The sequence below is a fragment of the Tiliqua scincoides genome, chromosome 6 (assembly GCF_035046505.1).
Source record: "Tiliqua scincoides isolate rTilSci1 chromosome 6, rTilSci1.hap2, whole genome shotgun sequence".
NCBI lineage: Eukaryota > Metazoa > Chordata > Lepidosauria > Squamata > Scincidae > Tiliqua > Tiliqua scincoides.
In genome coordinates, this window is record NC_089826.1 from 39,405,707 (window position 1) to 39,427,530 (window position 21,824).

Consider the following 21,824-nt stretch of genomic DNA (forward strand, 5'->3'; position numbering starts at 1 on the left):
CCCGATACTCTCCAGAAACCTGTTTCAGTTTGTGGATTCATTGAAAAGAAACCTGTTCTGCAAAGGCTAATTTGTTTGTTAGAAAGAATGTATGACACAAATGAGAGAGTTTTTTATTTTAAAAAACGCAATAAAATTCCTTAGAATTCACAATCCTTTTACAGTTGCAATATTTACTAGTACATGACACAGTCTCAAATATTTACATTATAATCTTCTATATAACAAAAATAGCCATGTTGTACTACTGAATGATGTTTCCCCAATATCAACCATCACCTCTGCTTATTTTATCTGTCCTACCCTGCTTTGAGTTACCCTCTAAGCCACAAGTACAGCCAGGACACAATAAAGCAAAAAACCCAAGTGGATGAGATTGTTGATTCCAGGCAATCCCTTTCAAGAGCATCATTGTCTGACTTGCACATTTTCCAAGAGATAAAGTGCATTGGAAGAGAGGGTGGGCGATGTAAGGATGCAATACAAAATGAAAGCAACTTTATTTGCAATATTAGTAATACTGTACAGAATGCTCAGGAAACAAATTCACAAACTACTGCAGCATTGCGCAGGTGGACAATTCACAGCTGGCCAAAGACACTAAATTAAAAAATTTCCTATGCAAATACCATTGGGTAATCTGGATAACCTCCCCCCTCCTGCCATAGCTACTTCACTAATCAAGGTGAAATCTGAAAGCGGAACAGGCAAACCAATCATAGGCAGTGGACGGTTTCCACTCTCAAAACAAAAGCAAATTGTGCAGTTTGCAGAAATTGAGACTGGAAGATTTTTAGAATGACCCCTACTACAAAATTATGGTTCACTTCTAAGAGGTGGTTGATGGTGCAAAACCTTTCTTTTATCTCTAGCCATTAAGATAGCATACCTGAAACACAAGTCCCTACTCTAAGGAGCTTACAGTCATACAGGTATACCAAAACCCAGGGGTTGCAGGTCATATTTCTGCATGGGAGTGAGCCCTGATGTCTCTTGCAGTCAATGACAGGCTGTCGATTCAGTCATTTTCTTGCCTCTCCCCTATGCCACAGGGGGTCCACCTTTTAATTTTTGCTAGTGCGGTATGTACATATGGCGTGTACTGTGCAGTTGGACAAATATGCATTCCTTGACTTAGTTTGTTAAAAAGTTGACACAATTTTTTAAAAATTGAAAAACTGCCCCAGACAGGACAGAAGCGGCCTGTTGGCACAGGAAGCAGCCAGTCAGCACTGAGCCACTGATTATAGCTGCAAACAGGGAAAAATTCATTCTTTGGAGTCAGATTCTTAAGAGAAAATTGTACATCTGAATAAAACAGAGTGAGGCCACTTCCACAGTTGGTTTATCGCTCAAATTATGAATGTCTGGATATACTCTAAATTTAGCAACTAGAAGCAGAATAATGAAGAGCTTAAACACTTTTGGTAAAGAGAAATAATTTCAACGTAACTAAAGAACTTTTTAATTTTCTAGTTTATTTTTATTGTCATTTGCTGGTATGGTGTGCAGTCTGCTACATGATACAGCAGAGAGAACTTTGGAGCCATTATTGTAGACCAAAATCTTTTGGCTTTGTTGATGAACCTCATATCAAATGGATGCCATATTGTTTTAAAAACTACTTTAAATAAAAAATAAATATTTTCAGGAAATGAATGGAATGTATATTTTGAGAAGTACAAAGTCATTTTAAAATGCTCACTAGGTACAAGGTAGATCTTGCTAGAAAAATAACAGCCCTTCCCCTCCCCACCCCACCCTTTTACATTTCATTCTATTTATAAAATGGTATATAGCCTCATCAGGTTGCTAATATGGAAACAGGAAGATGATACTATGTACATTGTTTAAAAAAAACACTGATTTTTCACATCTGTAATAACCATATACATTACATTCATGGCAAAGAAGGGTATTTGTATCACTTGATGCCTTTAAAAAAAATAGGTAAGATTCAAGAATCTGCAAATAATAAAAACGTTCTTTTCTTCTGTATTCCTTGGGATCGTTCTTGCAAGATATGTTTCCTACCAAAATGCAAGTTTGTTGAAAATAAACTGTTTACTGAAGGCAAAGTTTTTAATATTAGTCATTAGGTCTCTTTCGCATCCTCCATGCATTTTCCAGAGATAGATATAGATATAGAAGAACTGGCATTTCTACTGGGTAACAGAACTTCTGCTTGACATTAGAAATGGCTATGTGAAAACTGCAATCCATCCAGAAGAGGGCGCTCTTCTACTGTACTATTTAACATGTCAATAAACACCATCTGGTATGCCAAGACATTCCAGACCACAAATTCTTACTGCTGCAAAAGGACGGGACTAAACAGTTTTGTATCAACTGTTCTAATTAAAAGAAATCTTTGCCAAAGCTCAGTTTTTTCTAAAACTGCCCATAGTTTTTATATCCTTTAGCCTGCTTATAACAGGCCCATCTGTACATTAGCTTTGTTGGCTGCCTTCCAATGCATGCATACTTGGCAGTAAGTCTCACAAAATGTAATGGGACTGTCTTCTGAGTAAAAATGCACTGGATCAGGCTGCACACTCCTTAAACACAGCCATCCTCAACATCAGGCAAAGGTAGTGTGCATGTACCTAATATTCCCTGAATTGTCTATTCTTTAGGTTGACTTCTCTTGTTGCCAACATAAGCATCTGTAGAACTGATCAGAGAAGCAAAGTTCCTTCCACTGCCTCAGAATGGAATGATCCTGGCAGGCTGCAGTCGGAGGTGCCCGCTGCCAGCCCACTCCACATTTCTTGGCAAAGGCACACTCTAGGTGACTGACTGTGGCAGTGACACTGCTAGTGGCTGCGAAGCTGTTTCTATCGATGGCATGATAAAGAAATACTGCAGGTGGAATTCATGGTCCTTTTATATTGTCCAAATTTACAACGGGGCCACTGCCCCTATTTTCCCCTTAGCCACATAACAAGGCAATGGGTTGTGTGTCTAAGTATTACTGGCAGGTCACACTGAAAATAGGCCTTGGTGAAGCTGCTAGATTTGAGCACTAATAGGGAAGGGGTGCGTGCAATTAGTGGCCATTTTCAGACCATGGGCTCATTATGTTTGATCAAAGTGTTGAAACTCATACAAGGTATACTCAAGAAGGCTTTAGTACTATCATAAAAATCTTCATATGGCAAATAGCTCCAAGTCACATGAATCGTACTGCCATTTTCACTGCTGCTAGCTCCTTCCAGGCTTTCTAATGCCAGAATTCAGAGTGAGGCAGGATAATGAAGCTCCCTGGGGCTCCCTCCTTCACTTTCCTAAACTATCTGAGCCATAGTTTGGTCAACTATGGTTTAAAAGGATGTGGCATCTCAATGGGACTTTGATCAAATGTTCAAAATATACTTTCATGTATTCAAGGCTCCCCAAAATTGACAAATATAGAAAGCATGATTAACTGATTTTTTGAGCCATTCTATTGCATTCCACATCCACAATCAAGCTAATGGTTTACATCAGTGCTATTCAAACTGGGGCATTGCGACACCCCAGCCTGAGGGCCCTGGTCTCTGCCCCCTTAAGGGACGGGGGCAGCCTAGAGGCGGGGGGAAGGCAACGGCGCAATCCCCAGGATCATGCCGCTCAGGGGGCTGCAGGGGCTTGGGTGCACTTACCCAAGTCTCCTGCAGCCTCCCTGGGCTGCGGGGAGCCCGGCGCAACTTCTGGCAAGGCTCCTCGCAGCAGGGAAAGTGGATGTGGAGAGATGGTGCTCCACTTCCGCTTTAGCGGGGGCGGGGCGCGATCGCTCCGCATCCACTCTCCCTGCTGCGGGGAGCCCTGCCAGAAGTCGCGCTGGGCTCCCCGCACCCCAGGGAGGCTGCAGGAGGCTTGGGTAAGTGCACCCAAGTCCCTGCAGCCCCCTGAGCAGCGCCATCCTGGGGATCGCGCCGCTGCCTTCCCCCTGCCCCCACTGCCTCCTCCCCCCGCCCCTGTAAAGACTTCCTGGCTCTCAAACTCAGTTTGAGAGCCAGTGGTTTACGTCCTTGTGATACACAAAGGCCTAGTGACAGAACTTTAATTCTCTTACAGTTATACTTGCAGGCAGCAGGTTGAGGTGGATGCCAAGGAAACTCAAGTTCAGCATTTTCAGAAGTGCGCCTGTGCTCTTTGTGGATTCAGCACTTGATAGCAACTTCAAATAAATACAGCTCTTGGAAAAATCAGGATGAATGTGCTGTTTGATAGGATTGAACCTTGGGATATTAGATATCTTGTACTTACTATTATGCTGGCAAATGAGTAGGTAGGAGCAGGTGCAAGGATTGTAATGCCATAAGCCATGTTCTTGCATCAAGACATAGCACATGAACCAGTAACAGCTTCCATTGCCTGACATTGCCTAGCAGTGTTGCAAAAAGCTAGTGCCCTGCAGGGAAACAGTTCAAGGGGGGAGGCAAAGAATAGAATCAAAACATCTTCCCAAAGCCACATTCTTTATGATGATCAGCCAAAAGACAAAACCTTAAGCAAGATTTCAAATTCTCCAGGCTTCTTCATCATGCTAGAGATGTAAGCAAAAAAGGGGGGGAAAGGAGGGAGAATTGCTGGGCTTGGTGAAAGGCTGCTGTTTCTAACAGCCTTCAGATGGAGTACAGAAGTGAAAGAGGCTTAAGCGGCTCAGTCTCACTAGTCGCTAGGCCTAATTTCCAGCTGCTAACAGGGCTCCTCCTGGACTCCACCTTAAGATTGTTATAAAGGTAGGCCCTTAGGGCTATTACACTATCCCCTGCCCCCACCTTTGCTTCACATTCCACTTTGGAAAGCTTGAAAGTTTGCTTAAGATTCTGGGTCTTTTTGGCTGGTTCTAATAAAGGTTTTACTCAACTGTGGCTTTTGAATATTTTCTAATGGAAATCACAGTTGTCAAGAGTTACCCACAAATTTTGTATACAAGCATCACAACTTCCTTTTGACCACTGGAAAGCCGGTGCAATGCCGCATAGTAGATATAGGGAGATAAGCAGCTATATAACAGGCCTATAACCGTAGAGGAAGTGCTGGCATTATATTGGTGCAAGCAGAAGTGCCAGATCAGAGTGCCAATTAGCGTCAAAGACACTGGTCTAGATGGACCAACAGACTTGGCGTAAGGCAGCCATATGCAGACTAACTAGCAACAGCTGTTCTCCAGCGTTTGGGGCAGGAATTTTTTTCCAGCCCTATGTTCAGATGCTGGGGACTGAGTCTGAAATCTTTTACAGAGTCTGATGTTCCTGCTCTACACCAAGCTACAGCACCCCCCCCCCCCCCAAACTGCAAGATAAACCCACTTTGCATGATAATTCCACATGTTCAGACCATCCATTTGCCTCTTTCTAATTAATGGCCCAATCCAATGGAGGCCTTGTGGTGGTGAATCTTGCGATTGGCCACTGCAAAGCCCGGGCACTGGCACAAAAGCTGCACCATCATATGCTTTGGGGCCACTGGTGCAAAAGGTTTAAAGCCCTAAAGCCCGTTATGCACAACAGCAGCTCTTAAATGCCCCGCCAGAGCAGATAGGTCGGCAGTGCGGACAGATCAGGGTGAGGAGCAGACTGGGCAGTAGAAGGATGCAGGAGGAGGGTTTTAGCAGCAGTCGCACACATTGAGATCCTATTCCCCTTTCACGGCCCCAGAATGCCCCAAGTCTCCTGAGTTTTACACAAGCAAATGGCTGGTATAAGTGTGAGGAGGCCCACTGGAGGCAAGTTGGACATAAGAAAATATTTTACTTACCTTTCCAGGACCATCTTGTCATCCCCCCAGGCATGCAGCATGCACTCCAGCAGCAGCACTGCATGCTATGGGTTGGAGGGGAATAGACTTGCGTTGATAGTATGATATTTCTATACATGCCATGAAAGGAACACACCAGAACTGAAATTGCATCTAGCAAAATTCTCTTGCCTAGACATCTACCAGGGATGTGCCGGGGGGGGGGGGCGGCAGCAGGTGAGACAGAACTGCCTCGTTGTTGTCTGTAGAAAAGCACCCCAGTTGCTTTTCCTGAGGAGGGCTTTCCTTACACCCTCTTTCTCGGGTATAAGGAGAAATTTCTTGGGTGTATGCAGGTGGGGCAGCTGAAGTGCTTTTCCATGGACTAGAATGGGGTGGTTCTGCCTCACCTGCCACCCCCTGCACCTGCACTTTCCCGACATCTACTAAAGATTTAGGATCCCTAAGCTAGTGTTAGCTCTTCCTAATCTAAATTTAGTTTCAAGCAACAATGGAAACTGATCTCTGGTTCTCCCACATTTATTTTAGCATGCTGTGAATTTAAATTTTTTATCAAGGTAAATAGAAGTGTGCAGCCTTTTCTGAAGGCCTCCAACTCTTTCTGCTAGCCTACAAGAGAGATGAGGGCAGCCTGATCTTTCAATGTGCTTCTCTAGCTGAAGCCTCACTCAAACTATGTGGGGTGGGGGCTGATTTGAAGATGTTCACACCAGAGTTTGTAGGCAATTTGGTTTGGATGGAACAGAACACTGGCTGGTGAGAAGGAAATCAAAGCATGCTCACTAATGTTGGAGCAGACTAAAAGCAACTCAAGGTTCCAGACAGGAAATTTTGCGACCCTACCAGAGATGCTAGGAATTAGGACCTTCTGAATTAGGACCTACCAGAGATACTGCAACTTAGGACCTTCTGAATGCAAAGCAGATGCTCTACCCCTGAGCTATAGCCCTCCCTATCTGAGTACACCAACTAGAGCTCATTCAAACAGCGCCAAACATCATCCGAACCAACCATTACTGTACTAGTGATTGTTAATGCAGTATTTTGTTTCTATACAAACACAAGCTACTATGCTATGTTGAGTGATGTACTGCAATTTTAACCTCTTCTTATCATCAGGAAAAACAGCTTCTGTTTTTATTACATCAAGCAGAAATGTCCTCCTTCGCACTTGAAGATTTTGACTGCAAAATGAAATTGCTCCACCCCTGCATGAACGGCACATTCTCTGAGGCTGCAACATAATGCAAGGTCTCTTGAATTGTATTTGTTACTGGCACTCCCTTTCAACAGCTATAATTGGGGATGGGGAACCCCTGCTAGTGACTTCAATTTTGAAAGCTTCCATTTTCTATTATGATTCAAACCCAGTGTCTTCAATTTCACCCTTTGCAGAGCTACATCCAAAGCAGACCAGGAGCCAGGAGATGAGAGATTTCACATTCTACACTAGAAACATGAAGTCACTTCTAGGCCATTTTCATTCATGTTGGAAAAAAGATCTTTAAGTCTCTCTTGCTGCTTGTACACTCTTGTAGAATACAAATCACAACCACTTCAACGTAAATGTGCAGAAATCCAAATTCTGATTTCACTGAGGGGTATGAAAAAGACATTTCAGCCTTAATGCACTTTTAGCATTGTTTGCAAACACAAGTCCTCTACCTGTTATACTGGGACAAGGACCAATAAGGAGAGAGTTCTATAGATTCAGGATGGGGTGGGGGGGAGGAAGCTGTTCCATACAAACAAAAGGTGCCTCTGGTGAATGTCTAAACCAGGAAAAGCCTTGTGAACTAGTGGTGATAACCTGGGCTGAGAAGGTGATTTCCAAGGCATACATTATGTCAAAACACCCACCATTCCTTTGTAATGTCCTTGATGCAGGCTATAATACAAAGTCCCTTCTTTCCACTTCTGTTTCTCTTTTTACCAAATACAAATACTCTCTATAAATTCCATGCTCAGCACTCTGCTGTTCAGAAGGACATTTGAGAGAAGTACCCAATTTGAAAGGAAATCTACTTTTGAAAAAAAATCAATCTTAGGGAAGGCCCTTAAGCTATGAGAGATTTGTGCTGCTAGAAAATAATAGTGAAGGACTGCAAGAAGAGGCTGACCTTTAATCCCAGTGTCATCATTATCACAATCTCTTACTTGGTACCTTATGTGCAACTCAATGGAATGCTTGGAGTGCATGCCAATGCAACCTAGTGGCAGATAGCAAGTCACCAACTTCAGTGAGTCCAGCCTCCTCTCTGCAGGCAGGGAGACCCTGGAAGCCCCATAAATACCTTATTGAAAAGAGGCTTCGGGCCAGAAGCTCTGAAGCACCAATTCTTCCCAAAGCCAAGCATACATCCTGCTGCCCAATAATTGCATTCAGACTCAAAAAGTCTGGATTGAACTCTTGAAAAAAAGTAGGGGTCGTTAAGAAGAAAAAAAATGTCCATCCACAATGAGCTATAAATAATCACCTTGGAGTGTTCTTTTTCAGCTTTAAAAAAAAAAGGATTGTAGAAAACATTCAAGTTCTCATTTCAGTGTCACAGTCATGAGCCACCAAGATAGAAGTATGGCTGCTCTGGTGCATGTCTTGGAAACAGTACACTTTCACCTTCCAAAGTAAATGGAAATGGACACACAGAGCTGATGAAACTGCATCCAGGTAGACATATCTGTTGCTATTGCTTTTCACAACCATCCCAGAATGGAGCATACTGGTGTTTGCAAAATGTTCGGGTTGTGGGTATATGGATATGCACATGAGTGTGTACATTGTGTGGATGGGTATGCATGTGTACACAGCTGGTCCAAATCTGACTGAGTTGGTTCTGTCCCTTCCCCTTTCTGCCACTGCCCTGTAGTTTAATGGAGGGGTCTTTTGGTATGCTCTTTCAGGATTTCACCTCTTCGCAGTCTTGGTCAGTGGAAAGCTCCACATCCGAGAGTCCAACCTCCATTGCCATAATCAATGAAATATCTGAATCACTACTGACTGCTGGCTCCTGCTCACCTGAAAGGAGAAGGAAAGAAAAAGATTCAACTCAATCTGTCAGAGATATTTAAAATTAACCCATATTTCAGCTGAGTTCCTCCTAGGAACAGTTCCCTTAATTTATTTGCTTGCTTACCACATTTTTATCTCAGCTTTCCTCCAAGGAGCTAAGAGTGATGCACATAGTTCTCCACTCCCCCCCCCTCAATTTTATCCTCACAACAACACTGTGAGGTAGGTTAGGGTGTAAAGTTGAGACAATGCAGGAAAAGAAGATACCTACTGAAGACAGATTTCCTATTGGTTTCAATAATAGCAAATGCCATTCAATATTTATCAAGAGCAACTCCAGGTATTTTCCCCTTTTATTCCCTTTCTTCTTTTTCTACTCAGCCTTTTGTCTCTCCCATCTCTTAGTACATCTGTCTGCTTGCTGGCTTACTACATTTCCCCTCTCCTTTCCTCTATTAGTTGAGATAAGATGGGAAAAAGCTGGTGGATTGTTTATTGGGCCATCTCTATTGTACTTTCTATTTTTTTAAATTAAAACCAATAAAGATAATAAGGGGAACACATATTAGAATATTCATAACATTTTGAGAATTTCTTTAATGAATTTGAATCTTGGGAACAAAAACCCAAGCAATATAATTGGGATTTGAAGGTAAAAAGAAAAGTAATCCAAAACAGAAAATCTACTGAATAAATGCACATGAAACAAATAGCAGCTATGCAGAATTGTAGCAAGTGCTTCAAGATAACTATCCCAATTAAACATTTCAATACAACTGCACATTTAAGCCTCCCTGAAATCTCTCCAAATTTCCCCAGCTTTGTCCTATAATAGAAGACTTGTGGTACAAACACCTCTTTGATGTAATTATCACAATAGCAATTACAGAGCGCACGGAGTCAATCCATCTTCAAAAACCTGTCGGAGTTGTTATTACGCATCCCAAATTAGGTGTTTTGAAATTATCTCCCTTGTACTGCTACAAAGCACAAATCCTTCTGTAATGAGTGCATGCACTTTTGGGCTTCTGCTTTGTCTGGTGTTCCCCACACACGGAGAGACACATGCGAGATGGGATACCAAATCTATTTTTATCAGCATACATTGGTAAATGGAAGCATGTCGGCAAAAATAGACATGCTATCCGGCTTTGCACATGTGCCTGCCTGGATAGCACAAAATAAGCCTCTGAACAAATGTCTGAATCCACCCTGGATCGCCTAAAGAGTCCAGGCTGCCCAAATGCTCTGAGACAAATGATGCTCTGAAGATGCAAAGAGCTTTTGAAATGCCAAGCAGCCAAGGTTTTATTTCTGTTCCATGAAGCTGAAGCTGCACCTCTGGCAGCTTCTCAAACAGCAGGAACTTCTCAAACAGCAGGAAGAAGATACAAAAAGAAGGATCTTCAACTCCTTTTTTTATAGCAATGTATATATATATTTAAAAGTCCCTTTCTTAAATAAAGAGTTGCTGGACAGGACAGGCTCTTTGATAAGCACCAAGCTAGTGAACAGCTGCTCCAAACAAAATACATTTAGCAAAAAGGAAAAATAGGTAACAGTTATCTAATGACCTCACAGACCTTAGAGTCACACTAGTTGTCAGCTTAAATACAAAAGTGAAGCTCCGGGTTGTTTCTTATTTAAACAACATGCAGGGGGAACAGAATGATCAGGGCTGAAATTTCAGCAGGGGCAGGGAAGATCTGAATAAAACATCAAGACACAAAGTTAAACAGGGCCTAAGGAATAACCATTATTAAATATAGTATATCATTAATTCCCTGTTCCCTGTTGCATTACCATTACATTGCTATTGAAACCAAAGCTTTGAAAACTCATTCAAGGATTTTCTAGGCCATCATTTAAGATAGGTCATGTACTGACACAGGCTCTTAACAGCTGTCTGTATGTCCAAGGATCAAGGCTGGCGGTGCCATATTAAAGAAAAGGAAAAGCAAGCATGCTACAAGAATTTGAATGGAATTGCTCACTTTGTATAGTATACAGAAGGAGTAAATGATCAGAGCCCTGGGAACGTCCTACTCTGTTCCTGCTATAAGGTTTCTCACGATGGCTTTGGGAGTTACAAAAAACTGACAACAGTAGATGTGAAACTTTCTTACTGGGAGAGAAGGGATCCCCGACACATATGCATTATCCATAGGAGACAACACAGGGTGGCAGACAGCACTGCTTTGAATTCAAACCCTGGTGTCTGAGGTACCATAGGGAAACACCTCTTGCCTGAGACTCTGAAGAGCTGCTATGAGTCAAGGTAGACATTAGCAGTCTAAAGTGGCCAAAAGCCTGACCCAGTATAAGGCAAGGGCATACGTTCAAAAAGACGACACCTGTGCTTTTTTGTAATATTCAAATCAATCCTTTTCATAAACCATTTTTAGGTCTCTCATAAGTGGAACTGAAAATTGTGCTTTTGAAGAAAGGTGCCCTATCTAGTACAAACCAATACCTAGAAGCTGAGATGATAGAGACAACTGGGTATAGACTTGGAGCAAAACTAAATGTTATTAGCAGTTTCGGGATCCTTTCCTTCACCTAACAATAAGCACCCTGGGCAGGTTATGAGCCTGAGTGGAGGGAGGGTGGGCAAAGAGGCTACTGAACCTGTCCCCCTTTTATTTTTCAACTCAAAATCACTCTACTCAGGCCATCTTTAACCCACTGGGTGAAGATATAGGGGCCCTACAAGTTTTCCTCCAAGGGTGAGAAAGCAGTTGAGGGGGGTAATTGTGAGCTGGGGATCTTGGAGACAAACAGCTGAATTCTAACCCTGTCCACTCTTCCTCCACTAAGACTTGTCGCTTCCCAGACAGAACACATGGAACTGCCTTGTACCAAAGGAGATCAGTGCAGCTGCAAACCTCCCCAGTCCCACTCCCCTGGGCAAAGATCCACGATGGCATCCCCCGCAGGCTGTCGTTGCCCCCCCCTTGTGCAGATCCCCCCCTCCACTCACCTGAGGCTCATGGAGCTTCATGCAACCTAAGCCCACATCAGGGAAGCCTCTCTGAGGTTCCCTTGAAGCTATAAACTGTGCTTCTGGAAAACTGGAAGCACAGTTTCCGACCCTGTTGGGAGCCTCACACAGGGTTCTGTGAGGTCCTAGAGCAGGGGTGCTCACACTTTTTTGGCTCGAGAGCTACTTTGAAACCCAACAAGGCCCGGAGATCTACCAGAGTTTTTTTTACAATGTTCGCACCATCATAACATATAACATTTATGTGTACAATGTATGTTGGTGTACCTTGAGCCCCACTGAGTAGAACAGGACTTACTCCTGAGTAGACATGCCTAGGATTAGGCTGTGAGGCTGCAATCCTAGCCACACTTACCTGGGAGTAAGCCCCATTGAGTACAATGGGCCTTACTCCCAGCGTTTCCTCCCAGAGGCACCTGAAGGGGGGGGGGTCAGCACTTCGCGATCTACTCATTTTGCCGGTAGATCGCAATCCACCTATTGAGCACCCCTGTCCTAGAGGCTCACGCCCAGGGCATTTGCCCCACAGACTTCTATGGTCAGTCCACAATTGGATCAGTGGTGTAGCTAAGGGGAGCAGGGGCGATGCCAGTGGCGTCACTAGGATTTGCGTCACCCGGGAGGCCTGTGCGTCACCCCATGTAGTGGGCGGGGCAACGCCCCAGGTAGACATGGTCATGTACCATCGCCCTGCCCCCACCGGTTTTTTCGCTGTATCTTTTGTTATAACACAGATATTTCAATGTGGTTTGTTTCATTGCATTCTGCATGAAATTACGCATTGATTGATATAGAACATGATGGTCTTATTCTTCCAAATTCTGATTTTAGGGATTTTGAAAACTTGATAGAGTATCTCTCTCTCTCTCTCTCTCTCTCACACACACACACACACACACACACACACGTCAACTTACTAACACCTTATTGCAGCAGTTTTCAAACTTTTAGCACTGGGACCCACTTTTTAGAATGACAATCTGTCCAGGACCCATTGGAAGTGATGTCATGGCCAGAAGTGACATCATCAAGCAAATTAAAATAGATTATAATTAAATTAAAATAAAATAATTAAGTAAGGGGGAGCCAGTCCTGTTCCACCAAGTGAAGTAAGTCCTATTGTGGTCAATGGGGCTTACTCTCAGGAAAGTGTGGGTAGGATTGCAGCCTGTGATGCCAAGCCTATGCATGTCTACTCTGAAGTAAGTCCCATAGTGGTCAATGGAGCTTACTCTGTAGTCTGCCTGCAATAACAACCCCCCAAAAAGAATCAGTGAGCTCTTCAGCCCCCCCCCCCCAGTGCCCAATTTAAAGTTCTTCTATTTCAGGCACATCAGAATAAAGACCCACCTGGCTTCACAGGTGCAAAATAGAAAACTTTCCCCTTATCATTCAAGCCTCTTTTTTGTTCTTTTTAGGGAGGGAGGCTGCCTTCTGGAGCAGCTCCATCACATCAGGACCCTTCCTCACACTCCCCTTTGCCTGGCCTGACCACCAGCCAAGGCACATCTGCCTACTCACAAGTAAACGTGACTGTGAGGCTGCTTTGCTTTCCATAGGGCTCCATAGACTGGGAGGGAGGAACGTTCTTCTCTGGTGTTTTTGGGGGTTGCACTCATTGGATGAGGAGCATTCTGATGTCCTTGGAGCCTCTCAGCCTGCCTCGACTAAGGCAAGTCCACCTACTCACATGGCTATGTGGCTTCATTTCGGGATCAGCTGGGAGAGGAAGCTTCTCAGGTGTTTTGGGGGGGCTGCATTCATTGGATCGGGACCATTCTAGTGTCGTTGACTACGGCAAGTATGCCTACTTGCCAACAGACTACGGCAAGTATGCCTACTCATGAGTAAACGTGCAATACGGCTCACTTTCAGTTTCCATAGGGCTCCATGCATTTTTTTCCTTCCGGTTTTTTGGCCATGACTTTTGAACGAAAGGAGCTATTTCGCTCTGGTTTTTTGCACTGCACTCTGCCAGCCATTTCGAATCCAATGGTATATGGCATGACGGGTAGCTCCTAACGCCACGATGTTAGCGCGTCCTCCACCAGGGCATGTCACCCCCCTAGCACGTCACCCAGTGAGGCCCGCACCCCCACATCCCCCTAGCGACCCCAGTGGGCGATGCCTTGCCCTGCGTATCACGTTTTGAGCTGGTGCCAATCTGCACTGCTGATGGTGGACCAAAGGCAAAAAAGTAAGGTTAAGGGAGACCGGGTACAGCCTCCCTGTGCCTCAGAAGGCCTCCTAGAGGCCTTAGAAAGGCACTTCTGGTTTTTGACCATCTTCTGAGGCCTGGGGAGGCTGCGCAAGGGTGGGGGGTGTTAAAAATGTTTGTGCTCCCATGTTATGAATGCCTTAGCTGAAGGAGACTGTTCATACACCTATTTCAATATTGTTTGTTTTGAATATTTGTATAACAACTGGTTTTCAATATAAAGTTCCCACAGCGGTTTACACAGCAAAGGAAATGAAAACATTGGCATAAAGAACAAAGGGGCTCAGAATCTTAACAGAAGCACAAAAGAGGTTTCTCATGATTTGGCCTTCAGCCACTCCAAAAAAATAACCTTGTTTTTAAAGATTCCTTTTCAAAGCTTTCACAGACACCTTCTACTCTGTAATGATTTATGCTGCACTTAAAATCTAGACGCCTCTTGGTTCCACCAAAGTAATTGTAATACTGTACTTTGCTTATATAATAACCATGTTACAAAAATTGTAAGGTGCTTGTGAAGCTATCGCACACAGGCAATTGGAGGGGGAGGACCATGTTCATCTCTAAGTGGAAAGCAAAGCTTTTGGAAATTCTTCAGATACCTCGGATCTAAAAGATGTTACTACAGAACAAGATAAATCTCCAAGATGACACTTTGATGGTAGAAAGATTATAATAAGAAGTGTGGATGCAGAGAGCAGAATTTCTTTCTTCAAAAATATGATCATGTCTTTCTTGAAACAACCCTGAATGGCAGGTATATGGTTAGACGCAGCAGTTGTCAATCTATTTTGATCTCATGGCACACTGACAAGGTGCTAAAATTGTCAAGGCCACACCATCAGTGTTTTGACAATTGACAAGGCACACTGCACTGCTGGTGGAGGGCTCACATCCCCCAATGTCCCTATTAATAAAGGACCCTCCCCCAAACTCCCGGCTGTTATGCCGGATTCTAACCCCATACGCTGAGCAGCATGGAGTGGCTGCAAGCCACTCTGCTCTCCTCAGATTTATGCCATCCTGAGGTGGCGCCAGTCCAAGGAGACTCATTGGGGCTGTGATGACTTAACCGGGGGTAAGGGGAAGAGTTTCCCCTTGCTTCTGGCTGAGTCACTTTGGGTCCTTATCTTGAGCTGCATACAGTGCAGGCCTCCTGGCCTGAGGGCTCCAGCGCAAGACTGGATTGCACTGCACATCACACTGCTGTAAAAATAACATAATCCAGCAGAGATGGGAACTATCTATCCTATTGTTACCTTGCAAGACTAAGGGCCTGTCTATGTGAAATATTGCTTTGGTGCAGTTTGCTTATATTCCATAACAGTGTTTGATATGCACAATTGACTCTGTAACAAATTGATTCTTGCTACATGGCAAGCTGTTTTTCTCTGCATTTGTTCTGCTTTCTACCCACGCCCCCACATTTCCTAACAATGCCATAGGGGATGCCTGGAATACCATTGTGAAGTGTGCTTGCTTTACATTCGTATAGCTACCCACTATCCCGACATTTTCATCAGACTTCATGAATTCTTTTGTATAGTAATCATAAAAATGGATAAGAAGCTTCTAAGGAGGCATACAAAAACATTACAAAAAACCCCCATACAACATTAAAATGCATCAAAATGTTTCATAAATAGTAATTAGCATCAACACTGAGCATAGAAACAGAGAGAAGAGGACAACCATTGGGGAAGGGAGCCATAGCTCAGAGGTTGAGCTGCTGCAAGTTCAAGTAGAAGACAATACTGACATAGACAGAACTGACACAGCAGAAGGTAGCCGAAGAACATTCTGGAAGAAGGCTTTGGCCTGGTGTCTAAAAGTCAAGGAAGGAAGGAGTGAGGCAATTTTAACTCACATCTTTTTGTTTGCACAAAGGGAATTTTTTGTTTGCAAATGGGTAGGTAGTGAGTATGGGTTGTGTCTCTCCCTACTCCTGGAGCTTCTTTTACCAATTTTAGTTATATAGTTCTGTGCAATAGCCGATTGCACACAATAGCCTGCATCATTTCTCTTGTTTGTGAACTGATTCCACAACTTTGCTAATGGGAATAGAATTTTAAAATTCAGAAAGCACTGTTGCTTTGGAATTGGTTTACTTCCAATCCTATTCAAATTTCCAGCACTGATGCAGCCATGCCAATGGGACATGCATTTTGCAGTGGGGGTGCAGTTACAGAGCCTCTCCCAAATAAGGGAACATTTGTTCCCTTTCCTTGGGACTGCATTGTGCCTGCACTGGCATTGGAAAGTTGGACAGGATTGGGCCCTTAGTTACACTCACATTCTATGGGCTATAGAAGAACCCACAGTGCACTTAAGGGAAAGAGTAGAGGAGAAACCCAGGCTAGGAAGATTATGACAATAGTTCCTGAAGAGAGCACCAAGTAGAGAAAATGCCACAGTTCTGTCTTTTTTATCCACTTTGTTTTTGTACTTTAAATTGTAAACCCCTGTCAGTGCATTGGCAGGAAGGCAGAATGAAAATGCCAAAAGTAAATAAATCTTCAGTTCAGGACATCTCAAAAATGCATCTCATGTAAAATATGTAAGGGACATTTCCCTCTAAGCAGAGACAATACTGAGGACTACTATTTAAGATCTGATAAGGGCCAAGAAAAAGGCTGCAAGCAGATCCAGCTTCAAAGGAGCAGGAGAACATCTGACGTAGATTAGGAGGGAGCCTACTTTCAGCCTTGTGCAACCCCAGTTTGTTGGTGACACTGATAGCACGTGGATGGATTCCACTGAGGGAAAATGGGGCACAAACCCCCAGTCTAAAGTGTGTCAGGTGGTTTTCATCCCTTCTCACATTCACTCTAGACAACATATTGATGAAACAAAAACTTTTGTTTTGTTCTTATGAATAGTAATTCACTTTATGCTTGCATGTTTTTGGTAGAATCCCCACAGTCCAGAGACACACATGGTAAACAAAAAGCTAGAATGGAAACGCAGAACCTCTTCAACACTTAAGGAATAACTAATGTGTGCTAAGTGAGCTTGACTGTGCACTTTTGCCTAAAAACAGAAGAACTGTCTTGCAGTTAAAATGGACATATAAAACTATTTTATATAGGATTTGATTACACAGGCCAACACACATTTTGCTTCCTTAAACATCACACCAATTCCTGGGTATATTTGGGATGCCGATTCCAAAATGGCATCCGTTTTGCCCTATCACATCTAGTTTGGGAGACACTGCATAGCCTCTTTAGTGAATGGTTCAAGCAGCTTCCTCATGAGGAAGTCTACAACATGGCTTCCTCATGAGGAAGCTGCTTGAACCATTCACTAAAGAGGCTATGCAGTGTCTCCCAAACTAGATGTGATAGGGCAAAACGGATGCCATTTTGGAATCAGCACCCCAAATTCATATCAAACCACCATGAAGTTTGGGAAAAACTTTTCTGACCCTCAGTTTTGTAGGCCTGTGTTATTGGCCCATCTAGCTAAATATCATCTACACCAGTAGTGTTCAACTTGTCAAGAGACTCGTCTCATACCCCAAATCTGCAAGATGAGACCCACCTTCAAGAGCCCAGCAAAAAAGGGTGATGCAAATGAATGGCCACAGTTCTTTTCCAGCTTGGTAGCAACCAATCTATCCGTGTTGCCACTGTGTCATTCTTTCAGAGGAGGGACAAAGCATGGTGTGGCAAGGCAAAAGAATGCACTCAATTTGGAAAATCAGTAACAGAAAAAAAGGTGAGTGGTGCAGCAGGAGAGAGTAGGTGGATGGGTGGGAGACTTGACTGGCAGCAGCTCTCCAGGGTTTCAGGCAGGGGTCTCCCCCAAACTCTCATGAAAATATCAGGGATTGAACCTGGGATCTTCTGCATGCAAAGCAGGGGCTTGGCCTCTAAGCTTGAGTCCCATCCCCCACTCCCTCCTACACAGTTACTAAGGCCATCAAAGTGATCCAATGTTCAACTGCAGTTACCAATGCTGATTTCCAATTAATGCCCTTGTTCTTAAAATCTTCAACTATTGAGCCTCTTGTATTTACAAGTTTAGCATTAAAACTGTTAAGTACAAAACAGATTCTGGATTAACTCCAGGGCATATTGATTTAAACATTACATGGATCTAAGACCACAAGTCTAAGCACATTTACTTAGAAATAAACCCCATGGATTTCAATGGAATTCATTTCCAAAATCAATGTATTCAAGATGCAGGTACAAGTAACTTAGCATACATTTTTGGAAAAGGAAAAGAATTTTGCAATTCTTCAGGTACAGAAGATTGTGCTTTAAGCCCTCACACTTAATCGCTCTATGTTTGCACTGTTTTACAACCCCCCCCTCCCTCTCTCTCTCTCACACACACACACACACACAGAATGCAGATCTGGAATTACCTATTTGTAAAGTATTGGGGAAAATTTCTTGAAGTGAAAATATTCTAACACAAGTGGCATTTCATTATGTTTCACTGAGCATATATTAGGTGTGGAACAATAACATGCTTATAAATATAGGGAGGTTTGCTAGAAGAGCTTTCTTTGAAAAAGGACAAAACAGGTATCAATCCTGACCACAGGAAAACCAAGTACAGAAAAGGGTTCAAATTTGGTAAGTTGGTTTATTTGGGGGGTCGGGGGATTTCTGATAGTCAGTAGCATTATTGTAGAATTCCAGGACATCAAGAAGCAAGGCAGTCCAGATCTAGCAGAGGTATTGCCTTGATTGTACTGTCTCTTTCACAGGCTCTGTGGTAAGAGTGAATCTACACCATTTAGATTTATGGGGGAAAATACCACTGTGAGCAAAAACAATGGATATGAAGTAGATTACAAAGTGTTACTGCAATGGATGTGGACCTAAGGCGAGGTGACCTTTAAACCAGAACCTAAATGGCCCAACAGAGCATAAACAGAGTATTAAAATTAGTTTGACTGTAAATGCATGAAAGAAAGTTTGAATAGTTTGAAGCCACACAAAATATAAGAAAATTTTAACTGCCTAGTCCAAAAGGATATTCCCAGCTATAATTCAAGCAAAACAAGTTATTTTGCTCACACAGAAATAGTAAGCGAACTGTAGTCAGTTTCAAAGTGATATATTAACAAAGAACACATAAATCTAGCAGCTTCTATGCCAATTATAAGAAGCTCAAAAGATAACATTCTTGTCTTAGTGAAAGAAAGCAGTACCAGACGCTGCTTTGCAACATTACAAGGTCGACTATGCTGTTACCAGCAGAAACCAGATACTTTGCCTAGGCTGGAACAGATAGAAGGAGCTGAAATTAGGTTAAAGGTGTTTTATTAGGAGCCCCTTCTAAACAGAATTTAATTTGTTTTGAATTAAAATATAAAACTGTACATCCCTTAAATATGCTAACAAGTCACAAACAAGATTAACACATAAAGAAAGAAGCAAGTCCCATAGTGTTTAATAAAAACAAAAAGAGAGTTTAATAAGCAAAGTACAGAAAGCATTTTAGTGTTATAAAGGAGTATGATATAAAATAGTAAGTGTTTGAAGGTTAAGAGAAGAGGGAACTGCCAAAGGAAAGTTTCATGTGCAGAATACAATAAGCCTAGGAGGTGCTGGAGTGTAGGACAGTCACAAAACCTTATTTTAATTATTAAAAGTTATAGAGCCTTCAATAGCAATGACTAGTCATAGAAATATATATATATAGTGAGAGTGTTAAGAGAAGTTTAAAGATTGGTTCACATGATAGAAAATAAAACACACACACAGGAAGTATAGTACACCCAGAAAAGAAATTAAAGCCATTTAATCAAAAGGGATTTAAAGAAATAAAAGTCAAAAGGGTTTGTTTTTGTGTTCTCTTTAATAAAGATGTTATAAAACTTATTTTCTCAAAGAGGTCAATAATTAGATTGATAAATGTAAGTAAGAGTCAGTGTTGAATAAATGTATGTAAACAGTGAACCCTACTGGTTTCAAGAATTGTTAAAGATTGTATGATTTTGGCAAAGTATGAAGATAAAACTCCACCTGTATGTAAATAAGAGCCAATCAATGGTTGTGCTCACTTGTTGCCCACCTCTCCTCCATCTTGTATGTAAATGTATCATATCTCTGTCCAATTGAAATTGTGTCTCCATTTATGATGTCAAATTTTCAGCAAATGAAAAGTCTAGATGTTCAAACAAAGAGACTGTAAAAACTATAAAAGTTAAAGCACAACAGCCAATCCTGGCCCATGCTTTGTACTTGAGTCCCGTGGGTCAATTGTATACAATTCAATAAAACCTGTGAACCTTCACCCTGTGTACTGAGTTGCTATTTGGGTTGGCCTTTGGCCTTGTAACAGACCTACTGTGATAGGCTATGATAACATGACAGTTATGCCTTGGGTATTAGATCCCTATCTATAAGATAACAATTTTTCCTTCTCTCAGCAAGTTTCACCACCACAAAAGAAACAAGTTTCAGAATAAACTTAATTTAGAAATAGATCTACATTATGTTCCACAGTGTACAGCTGGCTAGCAGTTTTCATCATGTGTATTTGAAGGCTCCTGAAGCAAGTAAATAACACATTAGTCAGACTGAAGAATTATTCTTTCACTCATAACAAAAAATGGCTTGTTATAGTGCAATTTTAACTCATTCTTGATATTCAGAGCAGCATATGCTTCTTTGAGCAAGGTACCAGTGATAGTGGTGGCAAAAGAAATGTAAGAAGGTGATATGGGAGGCCAAGAGAGACTATGAGGAACGCATGGCCAGCAACATTAAGGGGAATAATAAAAGCTTCTTCAAATATGTTAGAAGCAGGAAACCCGCCAGAGTAGCGGTTGGCCCTCTGGATGGTGAGGGAGGGAAAGGGGAGATAAAAGGAGACTTAGAGATGGCAGAGAAATTAAATGAGTTCTTTGCATCTGTCTTCACGGCAGAAGACTTCGGGCAGATACCGCTGCCCGAACGGCCCCTCCTGACCGAGGAGTTAAGTCAGATAGAGGTTAAAAGAGAAGATGTTTCAGACCTCATTGATAAAGATCAATAAGTCACCGGGCCCTGATGGCATCCACCCAAGGGTTATTAAGGAATAGAAGAATGAAGTTGCAGATCTCTTGACTAAGGTATGCAACTTGTCCCTCAAAACGGCCACGGTGCCAGAAGATTGGAGGATAGCAAATGTCACGCCTATTTTTAAAAAGGGAAAGAGGGGGGACCCGGGAAACTATAGGCCGGTCAGCCTAACATCCATACCGGGTAAGATGGTGGAATGCCTCATCAAAGATAGGATCACAAAACACATACACGAACAGGCCTTGCTGAGGGAGAGTCAGCATGGCTTCTGTAAGGGTAAGTCTTGCCTCACGAACCTTATAGAATTCTTTGAAAAGGTCAACAGGCATGTGGATGCGGGAGAACCCGTGGACATTATATATCTGGACTTTCAGAAGGCGTTTGACACGGTCCCTCACCAAAGGCTACTGAAAAAACTCCACAATCAGGGAATTAGAGGACAGGTCCTCTCGTGGATTGAGAACTGGTTGGAGGCCAGGAAGCAGAGAGTGGGTGTCAATGGGCAATTTTCACAATGGAGAAAGGTGAAAAGCGGTGTGCCCCAAGGATCTGTCCTGGGACCGGTGCTTTTCAACCTCTTCATAAATGACCTGGAGACAGGGTTGAGCAGTGAAGTGGCTAAGTTTGCAGACGACACCAAACCTTTCCGAGTGGTGAAGACCAGAAGTGATTGTGAGGAGCTCCAGAAGGATCTCTCCAGACTGGCAGAATGGGCAGCAAAATGGCAGATGCGCTTCAATGTCAGTAAGTGTAAAGTCATGCACATTGGGGCAAAAAATCAAAACTTTAGATATAGGCTGATGGGTTCTGAGCTGTCTG

The 21,824-nt window shown here is 42.8% G+C and overlaps 1 protein-coding gene across 1 annotated transcript in view; it reads right to left on the reverse strand.

The window, feature by feature from the left end:
* Window positions 1–3,952: 3,952 nt before the first annotated feature.
* RNF150 (ring finger protein 150) overlaps window positions 3,953–21,824 on the reverse strand; it is a 126,144-nt gene continuing 108,272 nt past the window's right edge. Inside the window, exon 7 of the mRNA XM_066632558.1 lies at window positions 3,953–8,764. Within this exon, the coding sequence (XP_066488655.1) occupies window positions 8,646–8,764 (119 nt within the window). The 3' untranslated portion in view covers window positions 3,953–8,645. The remainder of the gene's footprint in view (window positions 8,765–21,824) is intronic.